Source organism: Myodes glareolus, chromosome 1, assembly GCF_982192425.1.
Source record: "Myodes glareolus chromosome 1, mMyoGla1.1, whole genome shotgun sequence".
In the NCBI taxonomy this organism is placed as follows: domain Eukaryota; kingdom Metazoa; phylum Chordata; class Mammalia; order Rodentia; family Cricetidae; genus Myodes; species Myodes glareolus.
The window spans coordinates 37,283,697-37,305,831 of NC_142026.1; the positions used below are offsets into that span (position 1 = coordinate 37,283,697).

At 39.9% G+C, this 22,135-nt stretch overlaps 1 protein-coding gene and 1 long non-coding RNA gene across 3 annotated transcripts in view; one reads left to right on the forward strand and one right to left on the reverse strand.

Moving 5' to 3' along the window:
* Positions 1–3,609: 3,609 nt before the first annotated feature.
* Positions 3,610–7,398, reverse strand: LOC146896097 (uncharacterized). The gene is made up of 2 exons (XR_015003939.2): positions 7,047–7,398; positions 3,610–4,030 (listed from the first exon to the last, which is right to left on the reverse strand). It is a non-coding gene; the product is annotated as an uncharacterized LOC146896097 (long non-coding RNA).
* Fam174a (family with sequence similarity 174 member A) overlaps positions 6,136–22,135 on the forward strand; it is a 31,791-nt gene continuing 15,791 nt past the window's right edge. Inside the window, exon 1 of one of the 2 annotated variants that reach the window (XM_085696160.2) lies at positions 6,136–6,742. In XM_085696160.2, the coding sequence (XP_085552286.2) occupies positions 6,306–6,742 (437 nt within the window). In that variant the 5' untranslated portion in view covers positions 6,136–6,305. The remainder of the gene's footprint in view (positions 6,743–22,135) is intronic. The other variant, XM_087905914.1, reaches the window with a different exon arrangement.

Below are 22,135 nucleotides of genomic sequence, written 5' to 3' on the forward strand. Positions count from 1 at the left end.
TTGTTTCCAATTTTAGCTTTGGTAATAGTTAATTTATAACAGTTTGCTGTAAGTGGATTTTATTCTGTCTTGCCTGCCATCTTCCAAATAACCACTGGGAGATTTCATATTAATTATGAAAGTTCAGCCGATAGCTTAGTAGCTTAGTCTTATTTCTAACTGGCTCTTTTTTTCATGGCTTATTTTTTATTTTTTATTTTTTCGAGACAGGGTTACTCTGTAGCTTTGGAGCCTGTCCTGGAACTAGCTCTTGTAGACCAGGCTGGTCTTGAAGTCACAGAGATTCGCCTGCTTCTGCCTCCCAAGTTCTGGGATTAAAGGCGTGTGCTACCATCGCCCTGCTCTAACTAGCTCTTATAGCTTAAATTAACCCATTTCTATTAATTTACATGCTGCCACATGACTTGTGACTTTTCCCTCTTATATTGCATGTTTTATTGCATGTTTGCATGAGAGGGGTCTCATCCACTGGAGACTTGGCCTTATTCCTTCAACATGCTCTCTCCTCTGAAAACTCCTGCCTAACTATTGACCATTCAGTTTTTTTTTATAAAACCAATCTGAATAAAAATTCTTCACAGTGTACAAAAATATTATTTCACAACAGTTTGCCAAGATACTTGTTTTCTGATCTCTCCTGTTTTTTTTATTTTTTATTTATTTTATTTTTTTGTCTACTGAAACTGTTCAGTTCTTTATTACATCCAGAGCAATTTCATTTTTAACAGACATTCAGTCTTTTAATTTCTGTGTGGATGAGTTTCTTTAATGATGACAGGAAGCAGCAGAATCTAATTTGATATCATGATCCACAGGAAACCCTTAGGGCATTTCCCAATGGCAAAGGATTACCTTGACTGTTCTTTGTTGATCTGCATTAATTAGTCCAATACTGGCCTTTGCAACACTTACTGCCGAAAGCTTAGGACTTCTGTTTTGACTATTTCTAGAAAAATTAGTGTTTCTAGGAATGCCTTGCTTACATTCCCTTTTCAAATGGCATTGCTTACCACAATTAAAATATCTGACATTTGGATTTTTCTTAAAACTTTCAGAAATTACTTCTCCTATCAGAGTAGCATCATAAGCATGAGATCCAATATCAGATGTATTTTCAATCCATTCAGCTATTGGTGCTGATCTTGACTGTGAAGGGCTACTCACCCTTTTCATTCTTAATTATCATTTTTAAAAGCCAAAGATTTAATTAATATTTGTCTATTTTCTAGATATGATACTATTCTATTACAGTCAAAGTCAATCTTTGCAAAAAAAAAATCAGTGAAGACTTTCTTTGGGGCAGTGTATAATTTTAGTCCCTTTTCTCATTTTTCAATGTTGTCCCAAGCATTTAAATCTGTTTAACTATATGGTGCTAAGGTATGTCATCAAATAGCAAAGCTGCCTTTGCTATTCAGCATATTGGTATTCATGTAAAAACTGCTCTTTGGAAATATTAACATCTCTAACACAATTTTGTTGTTTCATGACCCTCGTTTCCTCTTTCCACTATGTTCATCATTGAAACTGAGGATCAGTTTCCCATATTGTTGTTGCCAAATCTTTCCAGTCTTGGGGGACAATTCTGTTCTGACTTGGCCATGACTTGAATATCTGCTTTACATTGGGTGAGTGTATCCTATATGAAATGATTGACTCCTTAAATCTCCTCAAATCTATTTTTACTATAGGATTTAGTTTAATTTCTTGATAACTTTGAGGGTACCTATCATCTCCTGGTAGTTCTTGTATAGCAATTGGATAAACTAATGTTGGTTTTCTAATAACCTTGTTCATCTTCAGTTTAATCATGTGGGTAGTGCAGCAGGTTCTTATCTAAATTCCTCTCTCTGTATCTTACTATTTTTATTTATAAGTCTTTCCAAGGCTTTTATTTCTGTGCCCATGTCATGGGACCCAAAACAGGACCACCACAGAGCTGATATCCTATGTAAACACATTGGGGCTTATTGACTACAAGTAAGGTAACTCGAAATACAAGCCATCACACAACCACAGTGGGTAGAAGAAAATGGCCCTGAGGCTTCAGGTTAGGGGGATTTTAAAGGGAAACACTACAAGCAGGGTGTCACAAATCTTGGCATTTTGGGATTGGGTAAAAGTGTACAACTTTTGAGTTGGTTGGTTGGGGTATAGGAGAATTTCAAAACAGTGGCAAATCAGGTACCTACAAGGAAGTTTGAAGCAAGCAGATGTAAACAGAAGTTTTTTGGATACACTGGTGGGTCACTTTGACCAGAACAGGCACAGTTTTTGGGGAATGTCTATGACTTCACTGGGCTGCATTCACCCCCCTCCCAGTTATGTCCTGTCTAAAATGAAAACTTTTTCAAAATGGAGTTTGTTCTCTTCCTTCACTGTCCTATCAGTCCACTTCGCATATTTGGCATAAAAGGTTTACCTTTTAATACTACTTAACTCTCTCTTTAAGGATTTCTTAGGTATCTTACCAAATCTGACGATTCATAAGTTTGTCCTCCACTGGCATGTTTTCTCTGTCCATGTGTTTGTGCCACGTGTTGGAACACCAAATGCTGTTTATCAACGAAGTCTCTGTCGGTGTATTTTATCAATAGACACTCAGGAGCCAGATGCTGGGATGAAAACCTGCTAGCTTTTAGAGGCTTAGAACACACACAGCTGCTTCCTCTTTCCGCTGTTGTTCCACAAAGACCTTTCTTCTACTTTGTCTCAAACAAATCCCCCCCATACCAGATCTCTCTCCCTTCTACTTCCTGTGTGTCTCTCTGTCCTTCCTCTTGACTTCTTACACTCTATGGTTTTGTCTTGTCAATTGGTTACTTGCTCTGCCTCTTAACCTATGGTTGATTTTATTTAATCCTGTTTACAATATTCAAACAGAAATTTCTTGGATTAAAGGTGTGTACTAGAGCTGATCCATACACCAGGAAACAGCTTTTCCCAGTACATAATGCAATCTCAGGGTTTACAGTGTAATCAAATATCCTGCAGCATATCTGTACTTGATGGTAATTGATACAGATTCTTAAAACTGGTCGAAATCAGATGTGCTCTTGCTAATCTTTGCTTAAACTGGAGTTCTCAATCATTGGAAACCAGTTTGTTGAGGTCCTTTATCTTTATTTGGACTGAAAAATTAGTGGACTAGGAGAATATTTTCCACTGCCAGCAGTTCTGGAGGACAGAAGGCCTAGGGGCAGAACTGCTTCAACTATTGCTACCTGGGAGTGTACTGCTCTTGTGTCCAGGTACTTAGATTGGAGGTTTCGTTCTGTGAGATCTAAGAAGCCCTGACTTTTGAAATTTTCATCAGTGAGCCAGTGCAAAACAGTTGCAAACACTAATACGCAGAGCTTTCCAGAATTGGAAGGACCTACACTGGACTCTATGTTTGGGACAGTCAGAGCAACAGTGGCAAATGCCACAACTCACTAGTAGAGGGTGTCGGAACCCTTAGCCCTGACAGTCTCAGTTTTCAGGCCTACACTGGTTGAGATACCTGCCTGTTAAAGTTCGACAGCACACTGGAAGACTTCTGATAACCAAGTTATTCTGTCCAGATCCTGGAGACCCCACAGAACAAACAAAGAAACTGAGCCACACATGTGAAAGCAAAGAGCCTTTATTCAAGTTGGAACTTAGATTCTCTGTGTGTCCAATGCATTGGCATGATCAGAGAGCCCCAAGCTCAATTGGGATGGGGCTTTTCATCTTAACAGAGGTTGGGATGAGAGATTTCTAAGGCTCAGGACCCCTGGTTGACTGACATTTGCCTGAGGGTGTCCTTGTGAAAGGAGATGGGTGTGTGTTGGGCTAAGGGGCATCAGGTGTTCTTATCTACAGCGGTTGAAATGTTAGGTACTTTCCTCTCAGGTGGTCCATTTCCTCTCAGGTGGTGCCTGGGTCTTCTTTGTTGAGCTTGTTATGGTTGGGCCCCACCCAGGATTTACTGTTTCTCCTCACACTGTTGAAACTTTGCTGTTGTGACATCTTTCTTCCTTTGTTCCTCTTACAACTCTTTTAGCTCCTGTCATGATGAAAATAAAAACGTTGGCAAGGAAAGACAATACAGAGGAAACCACTGCGCCCAATGTGGCAACACTAGGGAACAACACAGAAGACTGTCACCCAGTGGCTCAAAACTAAGCTCAACAGCCTACTTAAAGCATCCAGTCGTGATGAAAATAAAAACATTGGCAAGGAAAGACAATACAGAGGAAACCACTGTGCCCAATGTGGCAACACTAGGGAACAACACAGAAGACTGTCACCCAGTGGCTCAAAACTAAGCTCAACAGCCTACTTAAAGCATCCAGAAAGGAGGTGTTACAAGGGTGACTAATCATAGTAGACCTGCAGGTAAATGACAGTCTATCTATACAAATCACAGCACAAGACCTCATAGGGATTCTTCCAATCACAGATCTCTTGTGGGCCAAGAGGGTGTTACGAAGTTCTTGACCCCTGGGAAAAGACCACAGACTCAATTCAATTATAATTAAAAAGTTTATTAATTAGCTGCTGGAAGGAAATCAGCCTTAAAGGTCAATTTCACATATGTCGTGAAACAGGGGTATGGGGAAAATTTTTGGTTGTTGTTGTTGTTTTTAGGTGAAACCACAAGAAGACCTTCAATATTTATGCAAGCAAGCAAAAACTGATCTGTTCTGCCAAGTTTACGTGGTTAAGACCACTCAAAACAATCTTTGGGTATCTGTCTATCTTAGTTAAAGACGTCAAAAGCACGGTTAGTCATGCAGTAATGCTGTACATTTCTGGGTGGGGTCACTAAGTGAGGGTTACTGGGAACTTACTCCAGGGACTGCAGTCAGAAGACAAATGGCTAATGGGTCTGAAGATGGATGCCTTGCATAAAACAGACTGTTCTTTTTTGTTTTTCTTCTTCTTTTTGGCTATCACAAAGGAATTGCTTGAGGTCTCGGGTGAAAATGGCTACAGAATTAAGTAGAATTCATCAATGCTTGTCTTGCTTCTTACTACTGTCTAAGACTGATTTAGGATGTCTGGAGCATGTCTTCAGTGGTCCTCTGTAGTTGCTGGAATGTCTTCAGAGTGATCTTGCTGAGGGCCAGTTCAAGGAGTACACTCTAGCTCCAGAACCTTAAACATCTGGCTCTTGAGAACTTTACTCCTTTAAGAAAGACTTAAAAATCTGTTTGTCATAAAGACTGAAAGAAATCTCAACAAAGAACCAAAAATTCTAATCACATTTACCATTACTGAGTAGTATTTAACAATATATAACTATATACATACTCAATCCTTGTCCCACTGCCCCAGGAAAATGTAGGTATTTGAGTCTTCTTACTGTTACGTAATGGGAAACTTAAGACAAAGACAACTTTATATAAATGTAGGCAGACAAGAAATCTGACCTCAAGTTCTGTAAGATAAAACTGAGTGGGCAAGTGAAGGGTCCACATATTTGCTAAGTTAATATGCAAAGGGAAAGGCAGTTTTCTGTGTTCTACAAGTCGAGGAGTCGTTTTTGCGTCTTGAGGCAAGAAACTTGCCTGGGTTAGAGTCCTATCCTACTGCAGAAACTAGGGAATATGGAGACTGTTCTCTTGTTGATTGTCTTTCAGAAGGATGACTGCAGGTCCCTGGAATCTAACCAAAGGGCTTCACAAATATTTATCTTTTAAAGTGGGGAAACCTGAATTAACAACTGTACATTTTCTGAAGTAAAAGCTTCCAAGAAAAGTCGGGATCCTTTAAACTTGAAAAGGTTCTCCTTGAAGTTTGTAATCCTGATGAGGGAACTGGGACCAAAAGCACACTGATGAGACACAGTTTTGAAGTTTGACATCAGGGAATTAGTTTAATTCCTTTTCACACATGTGATGCACACGACATACAATCCATTTTCGTTCATCCTGCTCCGTTTACCCAACCTGGGCCAGCCCTTTCACTGAAAAAAATGAAAGCAAAGTTTCTTGAAAAATTTTAAAAAAAGGAAAAAGAAAGCAAAATTGGCCTGCCCATTAGAAGGTCCCACTGCTGCGCGTGCGCAGTCGGCTCGAGTAGTTGACGTCACTGAGTGCGGCCCGCCCCTACATATTAGCAACCAGAGGCGTCCGTAGCAGCAGTGGCTGCGGAGATGTACGAACTTCCGGTTGTCCCGACGAGCTGTCGTCGCCTCCTAAGCCGCCGCCGTCGTCTCCGCCACCCGCCACCCGCCGTGCGGGCTCTCGGCCGGTTCCGGTGCGCCCATGGTCGGCGCTGCGGACCGGGAGGCTGGCCCGGCGGCTGCGGCGTGCTGAGAGGGCGGCGTGGGGACGATGCGGGCCCCGCGCAGCTGCTCCCGGCCTGGCTGTCTCCTGGCTCCGGCCTTCTTCTTGCTGTTGCTGCCCGCGCTGAACGAGTCCGGGACGGCGCTGTCCACGGCGGCCCGGGCGGCGCCAGGATCCGGGCCTCCCGAGTCCGGGCCGCGCACGCAGTCGCCGCTGCCTCCCGGCCCCACCGCTGCCCAGCCCCGGGGCCAAGCTCAGGGTGAAGCCGCCGGCCCTCGAGGCGCGGAGGGCCGCAATGGCAGCAGCCCCGGAGCGGGGCCTGAGGCGGATGGCCTCGGAGGGAAGGCCGCGGAAGGCTCGGCCGGTGGCAGCTTGGCTGCTGTGAGCCCCAACCCTGGCGACAAGCCCATGACCCAGCGGGCCCTGACCGTGTTGGTGGTGGTGAGCGGCGCTGTGCTGGTGTACTTCGTGGTCAGGACCGTCAGGTGAGGCATTGCCTCGATCCCCACCCCCCTCCCCCGACACACACACAGACACAGACACACACACACACACACTGGCCTAGAGCCTGCGGACAGGTGATGTCTGTGATCCGGGTTTGACTCCCTTCCTTGCTTCCAGTGTCAGAGACCTGAATTCCAGACCATCTGGTTGACTGTCTTAATGGCCCTTGCTCAACCTTACGTCCGTGACACAAGCTGATACCTTTCATTTATAAATCAGCAACCCACCTCCAGCGTCTCGTTCCCCGAGGCTTGCCTCTGCCATAGCCATAAAAGACACCCTTACCTTGAAGTGGAAGTGATCGCCCATCCCTCGGAATTTTGATTGCACAGCTGTGCAGTTCTCTTACTGCTCTGCAGTTGGTGTAGCTAACTTGTCGGCGGGTTGCCTGTTAGAGTGCACTCCTGTGTGTGAGGCAGGGTTCCACAGACAGTAGTTCAAAAGCGCCTGATGCGTGTTTCACTTTTATAAACCTTAGGTGTCCCTCCTTGCTAGTTGTATTTCTTAGTCGGTGCCCCGAATCTTCCCCTAAGTTGCACTCAGTTAATTGGGTACTGCATCTCTGGAAAGGTGTCAAACAGAGCAAGACCTCCATCAGAAAGGGCCATCCAAGAGAACAGCTGAGGAGAAGCTAATGGCGCAGATGGTATTTTGTGATATTTGCCCTGGTTTATTGCTTTCCAAATTAGTTCACGCTTTCCCCATCATTACACGCTACCATTATTTAATAATATATGTTGTTAAACTGTCAAAACAAAATTTCGTTTTTAGCAAAGTGTGAATGGAAAACCGACCTGACTTGATTTAAAAGTGTTTGATTAAAAAAAACTACGATGCTTTTGGCGATGCCATCCAAGGAACAGTATGGAATTTGTTTTTATGACACATCTTAATATTTGGTTGCTGTGTTTAAAACTATTTGCCATGTAATACATTATCTTGAAGCGTTTAAACTATAAAATATTTACCAGAAAGGTTTGAAATTCTACACTGAAGCTGATATTAAGGAAATACCTCTTGTCAAACTTTGTTGTTGTATATATAAAAATGAAGAAGAATCAGAAAAGGGTAATGAATTGCTCCCTTATTTTCCAAGTTGATATGTATTTGAAACTAGATTTTCTTTGTAGCCACTAACCAAATATTACAAATGATTGGATGCAGAAGCAGATTTGAAAATCTAGTGTTTTTCTTTCCTGTTTTTATTTTGTATATACAGTTTAGACCAAAAGTTAGATTTTGAAGAAAAATATTGTGCCATTCTTTTTACTATTTTTATTTTTATGAACCGTTAACATCCTAAAACATTTTTCTCAGTTTTCACTAACAATTTAGATATTGTTGTGTGCAATCCACATGTATAGCTCCCTAAAGCCTGTAATAACTATTAAGAATGGAAAGGAGTTCAAAGCATTTGAAAAACCCCTTGTAGAAGCAGTGTTATTGATCTGAAAACCATTGATTTAAAAAGTTCAGAAAATCCACAACCACTCTCAGTCACTGTGAAGTTAGACAATGTTGAAAAGGTATTAAAACCTGTGACTACCAAAGTGAGACTGCTTTATGTTAACAAATCTGAAAGGAAAATAATGTTATTTAATATCATGTGTAATTCCTGTAAGGTACATAGAAAATGTGGTAGAATGATAATTCGCTTGTTGTGTTTTCTCTTCCTCGTCATTCTACCTTATTTCATTTATAATCTTACCTACACATGTTTACTGCCTTTACTTCTCTACATTCATTTCTGTTAAACTTGAGAGGACTCAGCCTTCTCCGGTTCTATTAGATGATTCAGTAACATGTGGTATAAGAGCAGCCAAATTCACAATTGGGCCTGATCAAAACTGTGTTGCTGCATCTAACACATGGTGTAGTCCCAGTTCTAAATTTAGTTGGTTGCCTTACATCCGTAACCTGATTGGTGCTGACGGAACCAGGGGATCTCCAGAACTCACATTCTTTACTTCCGACTATGCTTTTCATCCTCATTATGGCTCCCTTTCCAAAATACGTGTGACAGCGAGCCAGAGTTGCTTTTATGCCAAGGGAGAATACTCACAGATCATTTCTTTAACTGATGATGTGAGGTGAAACTGAATATTTTATTTATAAGATTTTATTGTATTAAACTTTATGCGACTTCAAACATTTTTCTTTAACTCAGCATCACAAATATTTGGATAGAAATAATTTATACTGGCAGTCTAGAAATTTTCCAAACAATGACATTCTTTCTGTAGAGGAACTTGAATACATTACAAGAGTGCTGTAGGGGCAAAGTAGACTTCACAGGATGAATACAGCCTCTCTGTGAAAATGTTCTTGCCCGTTTTATTCTTTACCCTGTGCCCATTACTGAACTTTGTAGCACTGTGCACAGAGAATAAAGCATACTGTTGCTTTGTGAATGAGCTTTAATTCATTCTTTATGTTGCTGAATAGGTAAGTGGTGAGAATTAGAAACTTAAAGGATAATTACTACTTGCTAATTGATAGAACAGAGAAATATGAAGATCTCAATTACTACTAGGATTTCTTTCTTTTCTGTAGGACATTCTTTCTATACTAAAATGTATAAGGCCAGATGCTGTGGGACAATGGTCTGTACCCTGTCGCTTATATCTTAAATAAACGCTGATTGGCCAGTAACGAGTCAGGAAGTATAGGTGGGCGACCCGGCAGGAAGTAGAGGCAGGACAACGAGAATTCTGGAAAGAGGGAAGTTTAAGTCCACAGTTGTGATCCAGACACAGAGCAAGCAAGATGTGACTGCCTTGCCGAAAAATGTACCAAGCCACATGGCTAGCATAGACAAGAATAATGGGCCAATTTACGATTTAAAATTAATCAATAAGAAGCCCGAAATACTAGGCCAATCAGTTTATAACTAATATAGACCTCTGTGTGATTCCTTTGGGGCGGAACTACTGAAGGACCGGGTGGGACAGAAACCTCTGTCAACAGCCAGAAAACAATCATAGAGAGTTATTACAATTTTAAGCGTTGTATGGTGATTATGTAAAAATAGTTCCTATTATAAATTTATGATTAATTATTCTTACCTTAAAGCTGAGGTTCTTTTGCCCCCCCCATGATATGTGTGTGTGTGTGTGTGTGTGTGTGTGTGTGTGTGTGTGTTTTATTCAGTGTGATGCTTAACTTTTCCTTCTTCAGGAAGGTCCTTGACTTCTCCAGTCTCAGAACTCTGAAACAGAGATGAAGAGCTCTTTGAAGTGGTGGCGATGAGTACCAAATTTAGCTTTGATAGTCTTCATTCAGCCAGTCAGTATTTATTCAGCTGTCCTACACTGGGCAATTGCAGTGTCGTTTTGGGATAAATCAACATTATGGTCCCCGTGGTACTGCCAGCCTGGAGGAGCACAGGGACATTCATCAAACAGTTAAAACAGATAATTAACAATCACTCCAAAGGCGCACTCAAGTTCCCTCTCCTCAGTCTGTCCCCCTTGGTAGTGATCCTTCTTCACTTTCCATCTTGGCTTCCTTGGATGACAAGAACCATCTGTATGTACAATTATTGTACAACAATTAAAAGTAGAGTTATAATATTTATGTCTGGGTCTTATTAATACTTAGTGTGTAGAAACTACATGGCATTAGTTTAGTTTAACCAGAACCTGTATTCTAAGCATAAAGTGGAGCTTTCTTCAAAGAATCTTGCTTTGTAGCTAAAACACTCCTTTTGAGATTTTTATCTACCACGCATATAAACTAACAAATATCAATATTAATTGATGTATATCATATATAATGTCACAAAATTTGAGTATTTTTCTAATGCTTGCAAAAATCTTCAAAGTAGCTGATGTTCATCTGAAGGTAGTTGAGGCTGAACAAGGTCAAGGGTTTGTCTGGAGCACATCTGTAGGACCTGCCCAAATCCAAGTCCACCTGAACCTAACATAACCAGTGACTGTGCTGTCTGCTTTAACAAATACACCTTATTCAAGGTGATGCTGTACGAGAAGATGGCCTGTTCATTTATGGGGAAATGAAATGGGTAGCCATTCTTTGTAAAATATGATTTTTGGTGAATGTAACTTTCTAAGACTTTACAAATTGAAAAAGTAAAACAACCTTAATATTTGATGATACTCATTACTGTTCTAAACTTTAAAATACTATAGTGCTATATCAGTCCTATATCCTGCCCTTCAAAGATTTTCTTGATTTGCTATATATAGTCAGAGAGTGGATATATTTTAAAGTAATTACTACTGCTAGACATTGCCTTGTCTGCTTTACTTTTTCTTTTCCTTCCTTCTTTTCTCCCTCCCCTCCCTCCCTCCTTTTCTTCTTTCCTTCCTTCCCTTCCTTCTTTCTTTCTTTTGAGATAGAGTCTCACCATCTGACATTATGTGGCATATTTCTTGCTATGTAGAACAAGCTATATAGCCTTAAACTCGGACACATACCTGCCTCTTTGCCTGAGTGCTGAAATTAAAGCTATGTGCTCCCATGTCCAGCTTGCTATCTGGTTTCTTAAGATTTAGAGTGACTACAGGACTTTCACTACCAATTATAAAATTATGTCATTGATGAAAGTTCAGCTTAGACAGTGACAGAGATAGAAAGTTTGTAAAGCTATTTCCAGCCATGAGTCACTGCCATTAACTTAATAAGTATTGCTGTGTGCCTGTCAGCTCTAGGCCTTGTGATAGGAACTAGCAGTGCATAAGGTTGGAATGTGAACAATTTGAAAGAATCTGTTTACTTGTTCAGATATCCTTCGGAAGTGTCGTTCGTGCTCTGGTTTGTCATCACTGAGACAAGAAATATATATTGAATATATACTATATAGAGAGATAAGAGTGCTTTGAAATATATTTAGCAAGTATGACTCCTCAAGGAATTGTATTTTTTGAGAAATGAAACTTTCCCAAATGATTATGCCTACTGTGAATAATGCAGTGTATAATATAGTAAGTTGTGTGGCCTACTCTCCTGATGTCAAATAGGACCAGTGATGGTGATTATAGTAATATAAACTGTCAGTCATAATAGTGGGATGGAACGCTGGAGAAGACTAAGGAAAACTAGGGAAGGATGGATATTTTACTTCACACTCCTCATATTGAAAGGAGCACAGTGCTTACACCTAATAGTAAAGTAAGTAGATGTGGGCTGACTGTAAATACGCTATGAGGGAAAATCAGAGTTATCTCATTGAGATTTTCAGCAGAAGTAGTCTCTCTCGGGCCTTCTCTCTCTACAAAACATGCATGCAAAAAGAGAAGCTGGCTGAGTGCTAGCATTTGCTAGAGTTCTGAGTTATCAAGAAGTCACAGGGAAGAAAGGAAAGAGAACAGACTGAGGATTTGAAGAGCAGGCAGGGATCAGTGAGGACTAAGGCAAGAAGGATACAAGACCAGCCCTGCACAAAGGTCTCTGCATCTGTATTGTGGGAATACAACTTCCTTGGGTTTTTGTTTTTTGTTTGTTTGTTTGCAGTGCTTCTTTGCTTTTGTCCTCCAGCTCAGGAATTAAATGCTTGTGGGAATATACGTTCACTTGTTGCCAAGGATGGTAGCGATCCTAATGGCCATTTTACCAGATTTTGATTTTTGTGGGGAAGATACCAATAAGGATATATGGAGTACTGCAAGGGAGGCGAGATTTGCAGTTGTCAGAAACAGTTGGTGTTCATCTTTATCTTCACTTTAGGTTTGGGGAGGACTATTGTTTTATGTTTTATGTTACTGTTTTATAACCTAGCCATTTAAAGCTCTAATCTTTGGAGCTGACTCCAAAATATTGTATGATTTGACCAGTTAGTCATAGGAGATGATGTAGCAGGACAGAGTCCAGCCCAGCACTCTGGGCTATTCAAATACACACCCCTAATAGTCATAATTCTATAGAGAGGGTCCATTCTGAACAGTTCCCGTACAGTAATGGGCTATTTGTGTTAATCTTCCTGTGCAGGTTTCTTTTCTGTTGTCCTAGCCCAGGTCTATTTCAGTGTGGCCTGTTGGGAAGTCAGCCCTCCTGCAGTGTATGCCTGCTTTCACATGTGACTTCCATAGTGCACTCACAGTCCATCTCAGGCTTGTGAATCAGGGAAGCGAACTGTTTCTACCTGCAAAGATTACTCAAGGACTTACATATGTGTGGTACGGGTTCTGCCAGGTCATGGCCATTTTGGTGGTGATGGTGGTTATTGGTTTTTTTTTCTTTCTTAAGCATCATCTATAAATCTATTTCTTTTCTCCTATAATTTAAGCATAAGCCATACTTTTGAGAGTTTCATTTTTCAAGTCAATATTTTATTTTCATGTAGCCCAGGCTGGCCTCAAATTCCCTACATACTGGGGCTGACCTTGATTACCTGATTGTCTCCATCTCCTGAGTACAGAACTTATAGTAGTGTACTACAGTGATAAACATTTTCAGCATTTTGGGTTTTCTTTCAGTTGATTTTATTATTGTTGATGGTGTGTGTGTGTGTGTGTGTGTGTGAGAGAGAGAGAGAGAGAGAGAGAGAGAGAGAGAGAGAGAGAGAGATGCAGGCTCATGTGGACCATGGCACACAGGAGGAGTTCAAAGAATAAATTTCAGGAGTTAATTTTGTCTTTCTATGATAGGGTTTGGGACAGGATTCAGGTTGTCAAGCTTTTAGGGGAAGTGTTTTTATTCATTAAGCCATCCTGCTGTCTCTAAGTAATTTTAATGCAATTTTTTTCACCTGTCCTTCCATACATGCTAAAGCTACTGCATTTAGTCACTAATTTTCTGCATGTAACTGAAAAGCGAAAACATTTTAATTTTTTTAAATGTTAATCCAGGACTGTGTTTCCCTGTTTTCCTATCATCTTAACACACAGGGAAGTTGATAGTCTGTATGATGTCCTTTGGTATTATCCACCCAAGACCCTGCTCTGTGACTTCAAGAATGGAGAGTGGGAGGAGCATTGCCTTAAGTATCAGCATGTATGTACTGCATTAGTGTGTATGACACATTATTCGGGAACTATCTGAAGGACGGCTGCAAGTGTGGACTATATTAAGGCATAACCAAGCAAGTTTATGAGCCACTTTTGAATTTGTTAAGTTAGTTCATGGTAAATTTGAGAGACTGTTAAGCTTCTCAAATTGCTCTGCTTGTTGGGACTTCAAAGATAACAAGTTAGGTTTCTCCTCAAGGAGGCAGCAGTCCAGGCGAGGACTCTCACCACTGATTAGGGTACTAGGTTGAAGGCAGAAGAGTTTAGGAATGAAGGATCAAGCTCAGTGTTGGAAGAAACTGCCCTGGGATCTTACAGAGGTCATTTGAAAAGGCACTCACTGTTGTTAGCACTGTAGTGTTTGTCTATAATTAACATGTGTCCTCTGCAAGTCCAGTCCAGGACTTCAGCCTCTCAACTGACCATTACAGACAAGTATTTGGGTTACTGTTAGCAATCATAATTTTGCACACAGATGTCAGGGACCACCCCCGCCCCTTGGCCTGCAGAGAGATGGTTCATATGAGGTGGGATGAAACTCTAGTCAGTGTCATTGTCTTCTTAGGCACTGGGTCAAAACTTCCAGAGTCTGGAACATGTAGACACAATAAAAAGTTGGAAAAAAGGTTTCCAAGTAACAATTATCACAAAAGAGCTTTAGACATACCTACATAAATACTACCTAGTGAAGTTGCAAAGCATCTATGACCTTTGCAATAAGAATGAGTTCTGTTCGCCAGATAAACAGAGCTAAGGAGGACCTCGTATAAGCATAAGAATGGAGTCTATTGGTGAGGATGCAAAGAACTCTTTCATAAGGATGGGTTCTAGTCACTGATTGTCCAAGCTCAGGATCAGGGCCTACACAATGCTCAGGATATTGGAGGGTTTCAGGTGGAGGCTGGCTCCTAATAGAATAGAAAATAGAGAAGGAACATTTGAAGGTATGAGAAAACACAGAATCTGAGAGAACAGGAAGGGCTACCTAACACTCACATGGTAGGAATAACAGGGGTAAGGCAGCAAGTGCTTTTGTACTGAAATATCCCCATTTGTTTATGGCCATGGTACCCTGCACATGCACGATCTCATCAGACACATCTTGTTTCCAAATACTTAACCTCTTTCCATAGCCCGGCTTCTAACTGCACCACTCTCAGACATCCTTACAGAGGACAGTTCATAAATACTTTGCCTTCCTTCTGTGTACTCCCTCCATTCTCTGTGAGCAGTGAATACAGCAGTTTATACTTTGACTTCTGAAGCACCATTTCTCAATTTTTCTTTTCTTTCTATTTATAGTACCTTTTTTATGTTTCCTTCTTGATAAAATTTATTTTAAGCTTTGGTTTGTTGGTTTGTATATGTTCCTTTGAAGCAGGGTTACATGTGGTTCAGGCTGGCTGCTCATTCAAAATATAGCTGAGGCAAGCTTTGAACTCCTGTTTCTCCTGATTCTGCTTTTAGAGAGTTCTGATCTAGGTAGCTATGGATCACTGAACCTTTTTCCTGTTTTGTTCACCATTCTTTTGCCTCAGAGAGCAGGTCTGTGAGTTCTAATGTCCCTTTCCAGATAATAGAATATGAATATTTGCAAAGGGATATTCTTACCTCTGCTAATATATTTCTATGACATGTGAATCATTCCCTTAACCCTTTGCATCTTATTATCCTTGCTGCTCAATGATCCATCCAAGATTTGCTTTTAAATTGCCATTTCAACCCTATTAACAGTATTGTGAGTTGTAAGCTACCATATTCAGCTAGCCTCTTACTAGATAGATGATATAGTCTTGCAAATTTCAAATTTGAAACCATCTTTCTGTTTTTGAGACAGAGTCTTCCTACTGTTAGGAATATTTCTTAAGAGGAGCCTCTCTATTGGTGCAAAGAACTCCAGTCAAACCAAATTAGACCAAATCAAAAATGCCCAGGTTTATTGAATGCAGCACTCTTGGGTGGCCAGGAGCATGGTGGGGGAAAGACACAGAGGGAGAGCACACGCCAAACCTGAAACCATGTGTTCCTTTTTCTGACACGAGCCTAAATAGCCTGTGGGAATGGTCCTGACCTTGGGGAGGGGTCAGCTTTTGGTTTCCTGGAGATGGAGTCTTGTACAAAGCAACTCCCAGGGGAGTTGCTCCATTGGTGCTCCATTGGCACACCAAGGATGAATGTCAGAGGCTGGGGTGATGCCCCCAACTTAATATTGCATTTCAGACTCTTTGCATGTAGGGATGATAGAGGGCTGAGGTCTCACTTTTGATCAAACATCCCAGAGTCCTTGGATATAGGGACATTGGCTTTGTGGGCATGGGGTAATGTGGGAGAGAGGAGAGCTGGGAGTTGGCGCGCTCACACTCAGCGAGAGGTGTGGCTGGCGCATCATCCAGTTTGCTGTCCTCCTGGAGTCCTCAGGCAGCTGCTTTTTGAGGGAGATAAGAAAGCAGGTGGCTAGGAGAAAAAATATTTCTATTAGTGGCTCTATGAAATGGGGCTAGCCATGGGATGGGGGCACAATTGCAGATAGAACCAGATTTTAGTTTGCAGGTGTCCTTGATCTAGGAGAGTTGGTACCAGTGGTGAAGTCCTTGGAGCTGGTGCAGGTGTTGGCATCGTCTGGAGAGCGCTTTATAAGTTGGTCCTGGTCTAGGCAGCAGGAGTGACCTGTAAAATATGCTTGAAATTGGCTGGGGTTAGCATAGCAGAACTTCTTCCTGGAGCCTGTAAAAGAACTGGAACAGATTTACATCTTGGTGTCAGCAAAAGGCTATTGCTTTAGGTTAAGACAATTAAAGGAATTGGGAAACCTTGATTTTTAAAAATACACCTGAAATCTGTTAGTCCAAGACTATGAATCCTGTTAAAGAGGCACACTTCTCTGTATTTTAGCAGGAAACTTCATTAAATGTCATGGATGAAGTAATAAGTTAACAGTACCTAAGTTATTATGCCATTAGATGGATTAAATGAGCAAAAATGAGTCAGCTTTTTTTTTTTTTTTTTTTTTTTTTTAGCTACATAGGCAATCCCAAATCTTCTCCTTAGTCCTTGGAGAATCCCAGTCTTATAAGCAGTGCTTTCCATTAGCTGCCCAAAGATTTTCCTCTGGGGGGAAGATTTAGTCTACCTGTCTTGGCAGGATGAGAATATCGATTCCCCGGGTGAAGCATCCAGGAAACTGAAGAGGTGAAAGGCCGCTGTTTGCTGTGTGGGTGGGTTTACCAAACCCAAAGGCAAGGCCTGTAGGCAGAAGGTCTTTCTTCTTGGAGGAGCTAAAGAGTGCTTTGGAAGCTACATGTCTGTGTTAGAAGCTCTTTTGTTAAATGCCATATTCTCAGATCTTTAAAGACACTTGAGAATTAGGTACCATTTCCTGTTATTGTAAACTTGGCATATAAGTTAAATTTAGAAGTGTATCCAATAAGTTACAGTTTACCAATGCTAGTAAATGTAGGAAGATTAAAAGGAATATTTTAATAAGTCAAAGAATGTTAGCACACATGGATACTCTTACCCCAAGATGACACTCAGGTCAAAATGGCGACTACCCGTGTGTTGGTATTTTTCCAGAGCTGTTACAGTCAGGAGATATCTTTAAATGAGCACATGAGCACACAGAAACATAAATCCACATCACGAAAACACATTTATATTCACACAGACATACTGTGGCTGCATCATTTTAACAGACAGACAAATAAAGCACTTTTGAAAACCTGTGTCAGCTGACCAACTTCAAAATCCCGGCATAGTTCAGCAGAGTGAGACAAACAGCAAACAGCTTTTTCCAGCACTAGCCTAAATAGCCTGTGGGAGTGGTCCTGACCCTCCCTGTGGAGGAGTCAGCATTTGGCAGGCTTTTCAGGAGGTGAGTCCGGCCCAAGGCAACTCCCATGGGGAGGGAACCTGACATGGAGCTTTTTGCCCCATTGGCATCCCATGTCAGGGGCTGGGGTGACACCCCCAACTTAATGTTACAGCTACATAACCCATTCTGGCTTTGAAGTCACAATTCTGCCTCAGCTCATGAGTTTGTGAGTTACAGGCATGCAGCACTATGCCCAATTTCAACCATCATATTTTTTCCTGCCTATAATCTTAAGCTGAATGGTTTCAACTAGGTGATTGCAATCACATTCATAATTCCCCAGGCTAGGAACTAGACCTGCCTCTGGCTTGTTTACCATTTACATCCAGTTATTTAGTTTTTGTTTACAAATGTCCCTTATGTGAAAAAGCCATGTATTTGTTTCATAAATTTGTTCTCATTGGTGCTGTCCTCATTTCTCTCTTTACTCTAAATATGCCTTTTCAGTTTATCTTCCATCCTGAACAGATTGTACTCCTTCTAAACTGTAACTGTATATAACATGTGCACGTGTGTTTATAGTTCCGGTGTGGCTCTACTCTCCAGTCTGTTAGTCACTGTTCATGTGCAGCTAGAATGTATGCAGCTTAAATGAAGTTTAATTATACATTAATTACATCACTCTATCAATAGAATCAGAACCGAAAAAATTTACTATTACATAAAATTCTGAGCAGCACACATCCCTGGGGTTAGGGTTGTTCTTAGAAAATTTCAGCTATAGGTTTAAACTGTGTTTTTGAATTGCTTGAATAAACTCAACAGTTTAGCTACCTGTAATAATCTGGTTTTGTTGTTATGTGAGTCACTTGTCAGAGCTTGAAGTTATTGATGGGTGACTATGAGAATCACAACTGCTTCTACCCATGTTTTAGTAGCTAGAATTAGGCATGGCCCTAACTATTTGAGGGCTAGAAAGTATATGTGTGTGTCATGGAGCATGGGGGTATGTTTACATTTGGTGAACATAGTTCTATCCATCAAAGGCCGTGATGCTTCTGTACAACCACAGCCCTGCAGAAACCAACTTCAGTTCTACTTTGGACATTTCTTTTGTAAGTTTGACAACCTTGGTGAGAGAAATTGTGCCCCTCTCAAGATCATCATACGTTTTCCTGAGAGGTTGCAGTTGTTTGTTTTCATTGTACAAACCATGACTATAATTGCTCTTCCATTCACAGGAGTGTATATAGAGAAAACGTTTTCTTTGGGAGGATGCCATGAATAGGATTGCTTTGTATTTTATGTATTTTTATATGCAATATGTAATATTTTGTGCATTGCTCTGATATTAGTTCTCTCTCTCTCTCTCTCTCTCTCTCTCTCTCTCTCTGTGTGTGTGTGTGTGTGTGTCTGTGTGTGTGTGTGTGTCTGTGTGTTTGTGTGTTAGTGTTAGGATCCCAGTATCCCAGTATGTAAACTAGTTAGGAAAACAAATGTTATACTATTTGGGCAGTGTTCACTGAAGTAAGAGTCTGAGAAACTTAATAGAACTGTGTTCTTGATTTGATATTGATAGAGATAGAATAGCTCAATGTATTAGAAGTACTGTGTTAAGCTGAACAATATAAGACTGTCAAAAATTGATAGGGTTTGTTTTATTCATTTTACTTTTGGCTCAGCACTTTAACATTAAAATCTGCTGAGGGATCCTGATGAAGGTATTCAGAGTAAAGAGCTGTGAACAGAACTGACCTGGTATGTCCTGAAGAGAGTTCAGGGGATGTAGTCACTGGTGGAATGTAGATGACAGTGTCTCACAGACAAACCAAAGTACTCGGTATTGATTAGGAGGGTTTTGATACTCAGAAACAACATACACAATTGGCAGTGGCTGCAATGTAAAGACGTGTTTCATCTTTGCTTTCCTGTTGTATATGTGAACAGCCCCAAATTTGTTGCAGTAATTTTTATAAAAATATTATATAAAATTATCAAGAAGTCTTAATTTTTACTCTTTGTCTCTATAGGATGTATAATTTACCCATATTCTTGTGTTTCCATATAACAGAATTACGTAGAATGGGGAGCGACCTGAATGGAATAAAGGAGACCTTTTTCTTTCTTTTTTTTTTTTTTAGTGGGGGGAGGCAGTCTTTAATAGAAAGCCCACAAGAGAGATTTCTTTCAATCTCATTTGTCTAAATTGCTTAATTTCCTCACCACTCAGAATGCCTTCCAAAGGAAATTGTTTTTGTGATAGTTTATGACAATTGTTATGATCACTTTGTATTCTTTAGGGCTGGGTAGACTTCATTGCTGTCCAAGTAAAATAGTGATTACAGTGTCTAAGAACACTCACTAATGAGAAAGATTCTATGCGGTCATGGAATGGAAGAGATGGGCTCATATGAGCCTCGTTGTTGTGCTTGGGAGTGTCAGTAGATGCTAAGTTGTTATTCTTCACCAAAATTTAAAAAGTGTGAATGTGAATAACACAATTATATTAACTGAAATTATCCGTTCTAATATATTGTAAGAATATTGTTTTGGGCATCAAAAGGTGATTTGACCAATTAACTTTGTAACTCTGGTTAAGATAACTTAGGTGGATTATGATGATAATATACTATACATTAATGTTTAACATTTCTAGTTGTGTAGGCAAGCTGTTTGTGTGTGAATTTTATTTTAAAAATTACAGAAGGTAAGGCTTATAAACTACATAGTTCATGTTTGCCACTTGTGTCTGCACACTAAACAGTAATTACTTTTATTGGAACTGTTTTGTTTCTCATTACAATTGTAATATAGTCTAGAAAATTTTACTATATGTTTTCTAATTCCTGCACCATGTTTTAAGACTTTGTCATGTATTCTTTTGATACTTAGAATATTTGGGATATGTACATAGATATGTATCATAAATACACAGAATATATTTCATGCCTGTATTATTTGGTTCTCCAAAATTTTATTTATTGATTATAACTATTTTGAGTCAATTTTAAGAACATATTTACTTAAATTGCAATACAATGAAGTTGAAATTTCAAAATACATTCTTCAGTATGAGAGATACTAATAAACAATTTAACATGTATATAATGATTAGAAAATGTCTCTGCTGCCAGAAGGTGGTGACACACTTCTTTAATTCCAGCACTCAGGAGGCAGAGGCAGGCGGATATCTGTGAGTTTAAGGCCAGCCTGATCTATAAGAGCTAGTTCCAGGACAGACTCCAAAGCTACAGAGAAACTCTGTCTTAAAAAAAAAACAATAAATAGATGAATAGATAGATAAGCAAATGAATGAATGAATGAATGAATGAATAAGAATGAAAATATCTCTACTTTGACCAGGATAAATAAGAAAAAGTTTAAAATATGAGATTAAAAAATAGTTCAATACCACGGCAACACTTGAATAGGAATATTTGATGGAATTAATTGAGTAATAAATTATAATTCCTGAGGGTAATAATTTTGCTTAAATTGCATATTGCATTTTGGATAAATACATGGCAACTTCTTTAATCATATTTTGTGGGATTTACTTATAAATATGGAAACTCAAGTGTTAGTATTGACACGGTTGGTTCATTCTTAGTGTTTTGAAGGAGGATCTTATTCAACCCTTTTCATTTACTAATAATAACTGTTTGTCTTATTTTCATACAACCTTATGGGAGCCATGGAGAGGAAAGTGGTGGTTTGGATAAGAATGGCCTCCATAGGCTCATATATTTGAGTGTTTGTTTCTTTGTTGGTGGTCCGTTAGGAAGGACTAAGAGGTCTGGCCATGTTGGAAGAAGTGTGCCAGTAAATGATGTGCTTTGAGGTTTCAAAAACCCCACCTGGCCCATTGTCTTTGCTCTGCCTGATGGTCAGGATGCAAGCTTCCAGCAACTGCTCCAGCTCCACTGCTGTCTACATCTTGCTCTGATATAATGGATTAACCATTATATCTACAATTGTAAGCAAGCCCCAGTTAAATGTTTTCTTCTATAATAGTTGTCTTGGTCATGGTGTCTTCTTCACAGCAATAGAACAATAGCTAAGACAGTTTCTCATCCATTTAAAACACATACATACACACACACACACACACACACACACACACACACACGAGAGCACCTTTGTTACCTGGTCCAACTTGAATTTCTCTGTAAGGATCATAATACCAAAATAAAGCCACATTCTGTATTTCTTACAGTTATCTCCTCAACTCTAACTCAAGTTTAAAATTTGGAAGACATTTTTCAGTCTAAATGCCATTATAATCCATTATTTGTGTCTGTTTCTATAAGAATTTCAACTGAAAACTGGCGTGTTTGGTTTGATGAAGTGAAATGAGAGATGCCCAATTAGTCAAAGAATTTGATTATGTAGCACATCCAATTTTGATTTCATGAAGAAAACTATAGAGAATTAACATTGTGGCTCACGAATGTTGTTTGCTTATATTGCTATTACAAAAGTGCTTCAGATTAATTCTTGTTCACAAATTGCTACATTAATTCCTGGTTTTTTTATGATAAAGAAAGTAACGATAAAAGTTTTATTTATGAAATATACAAGTATATAAATATGTA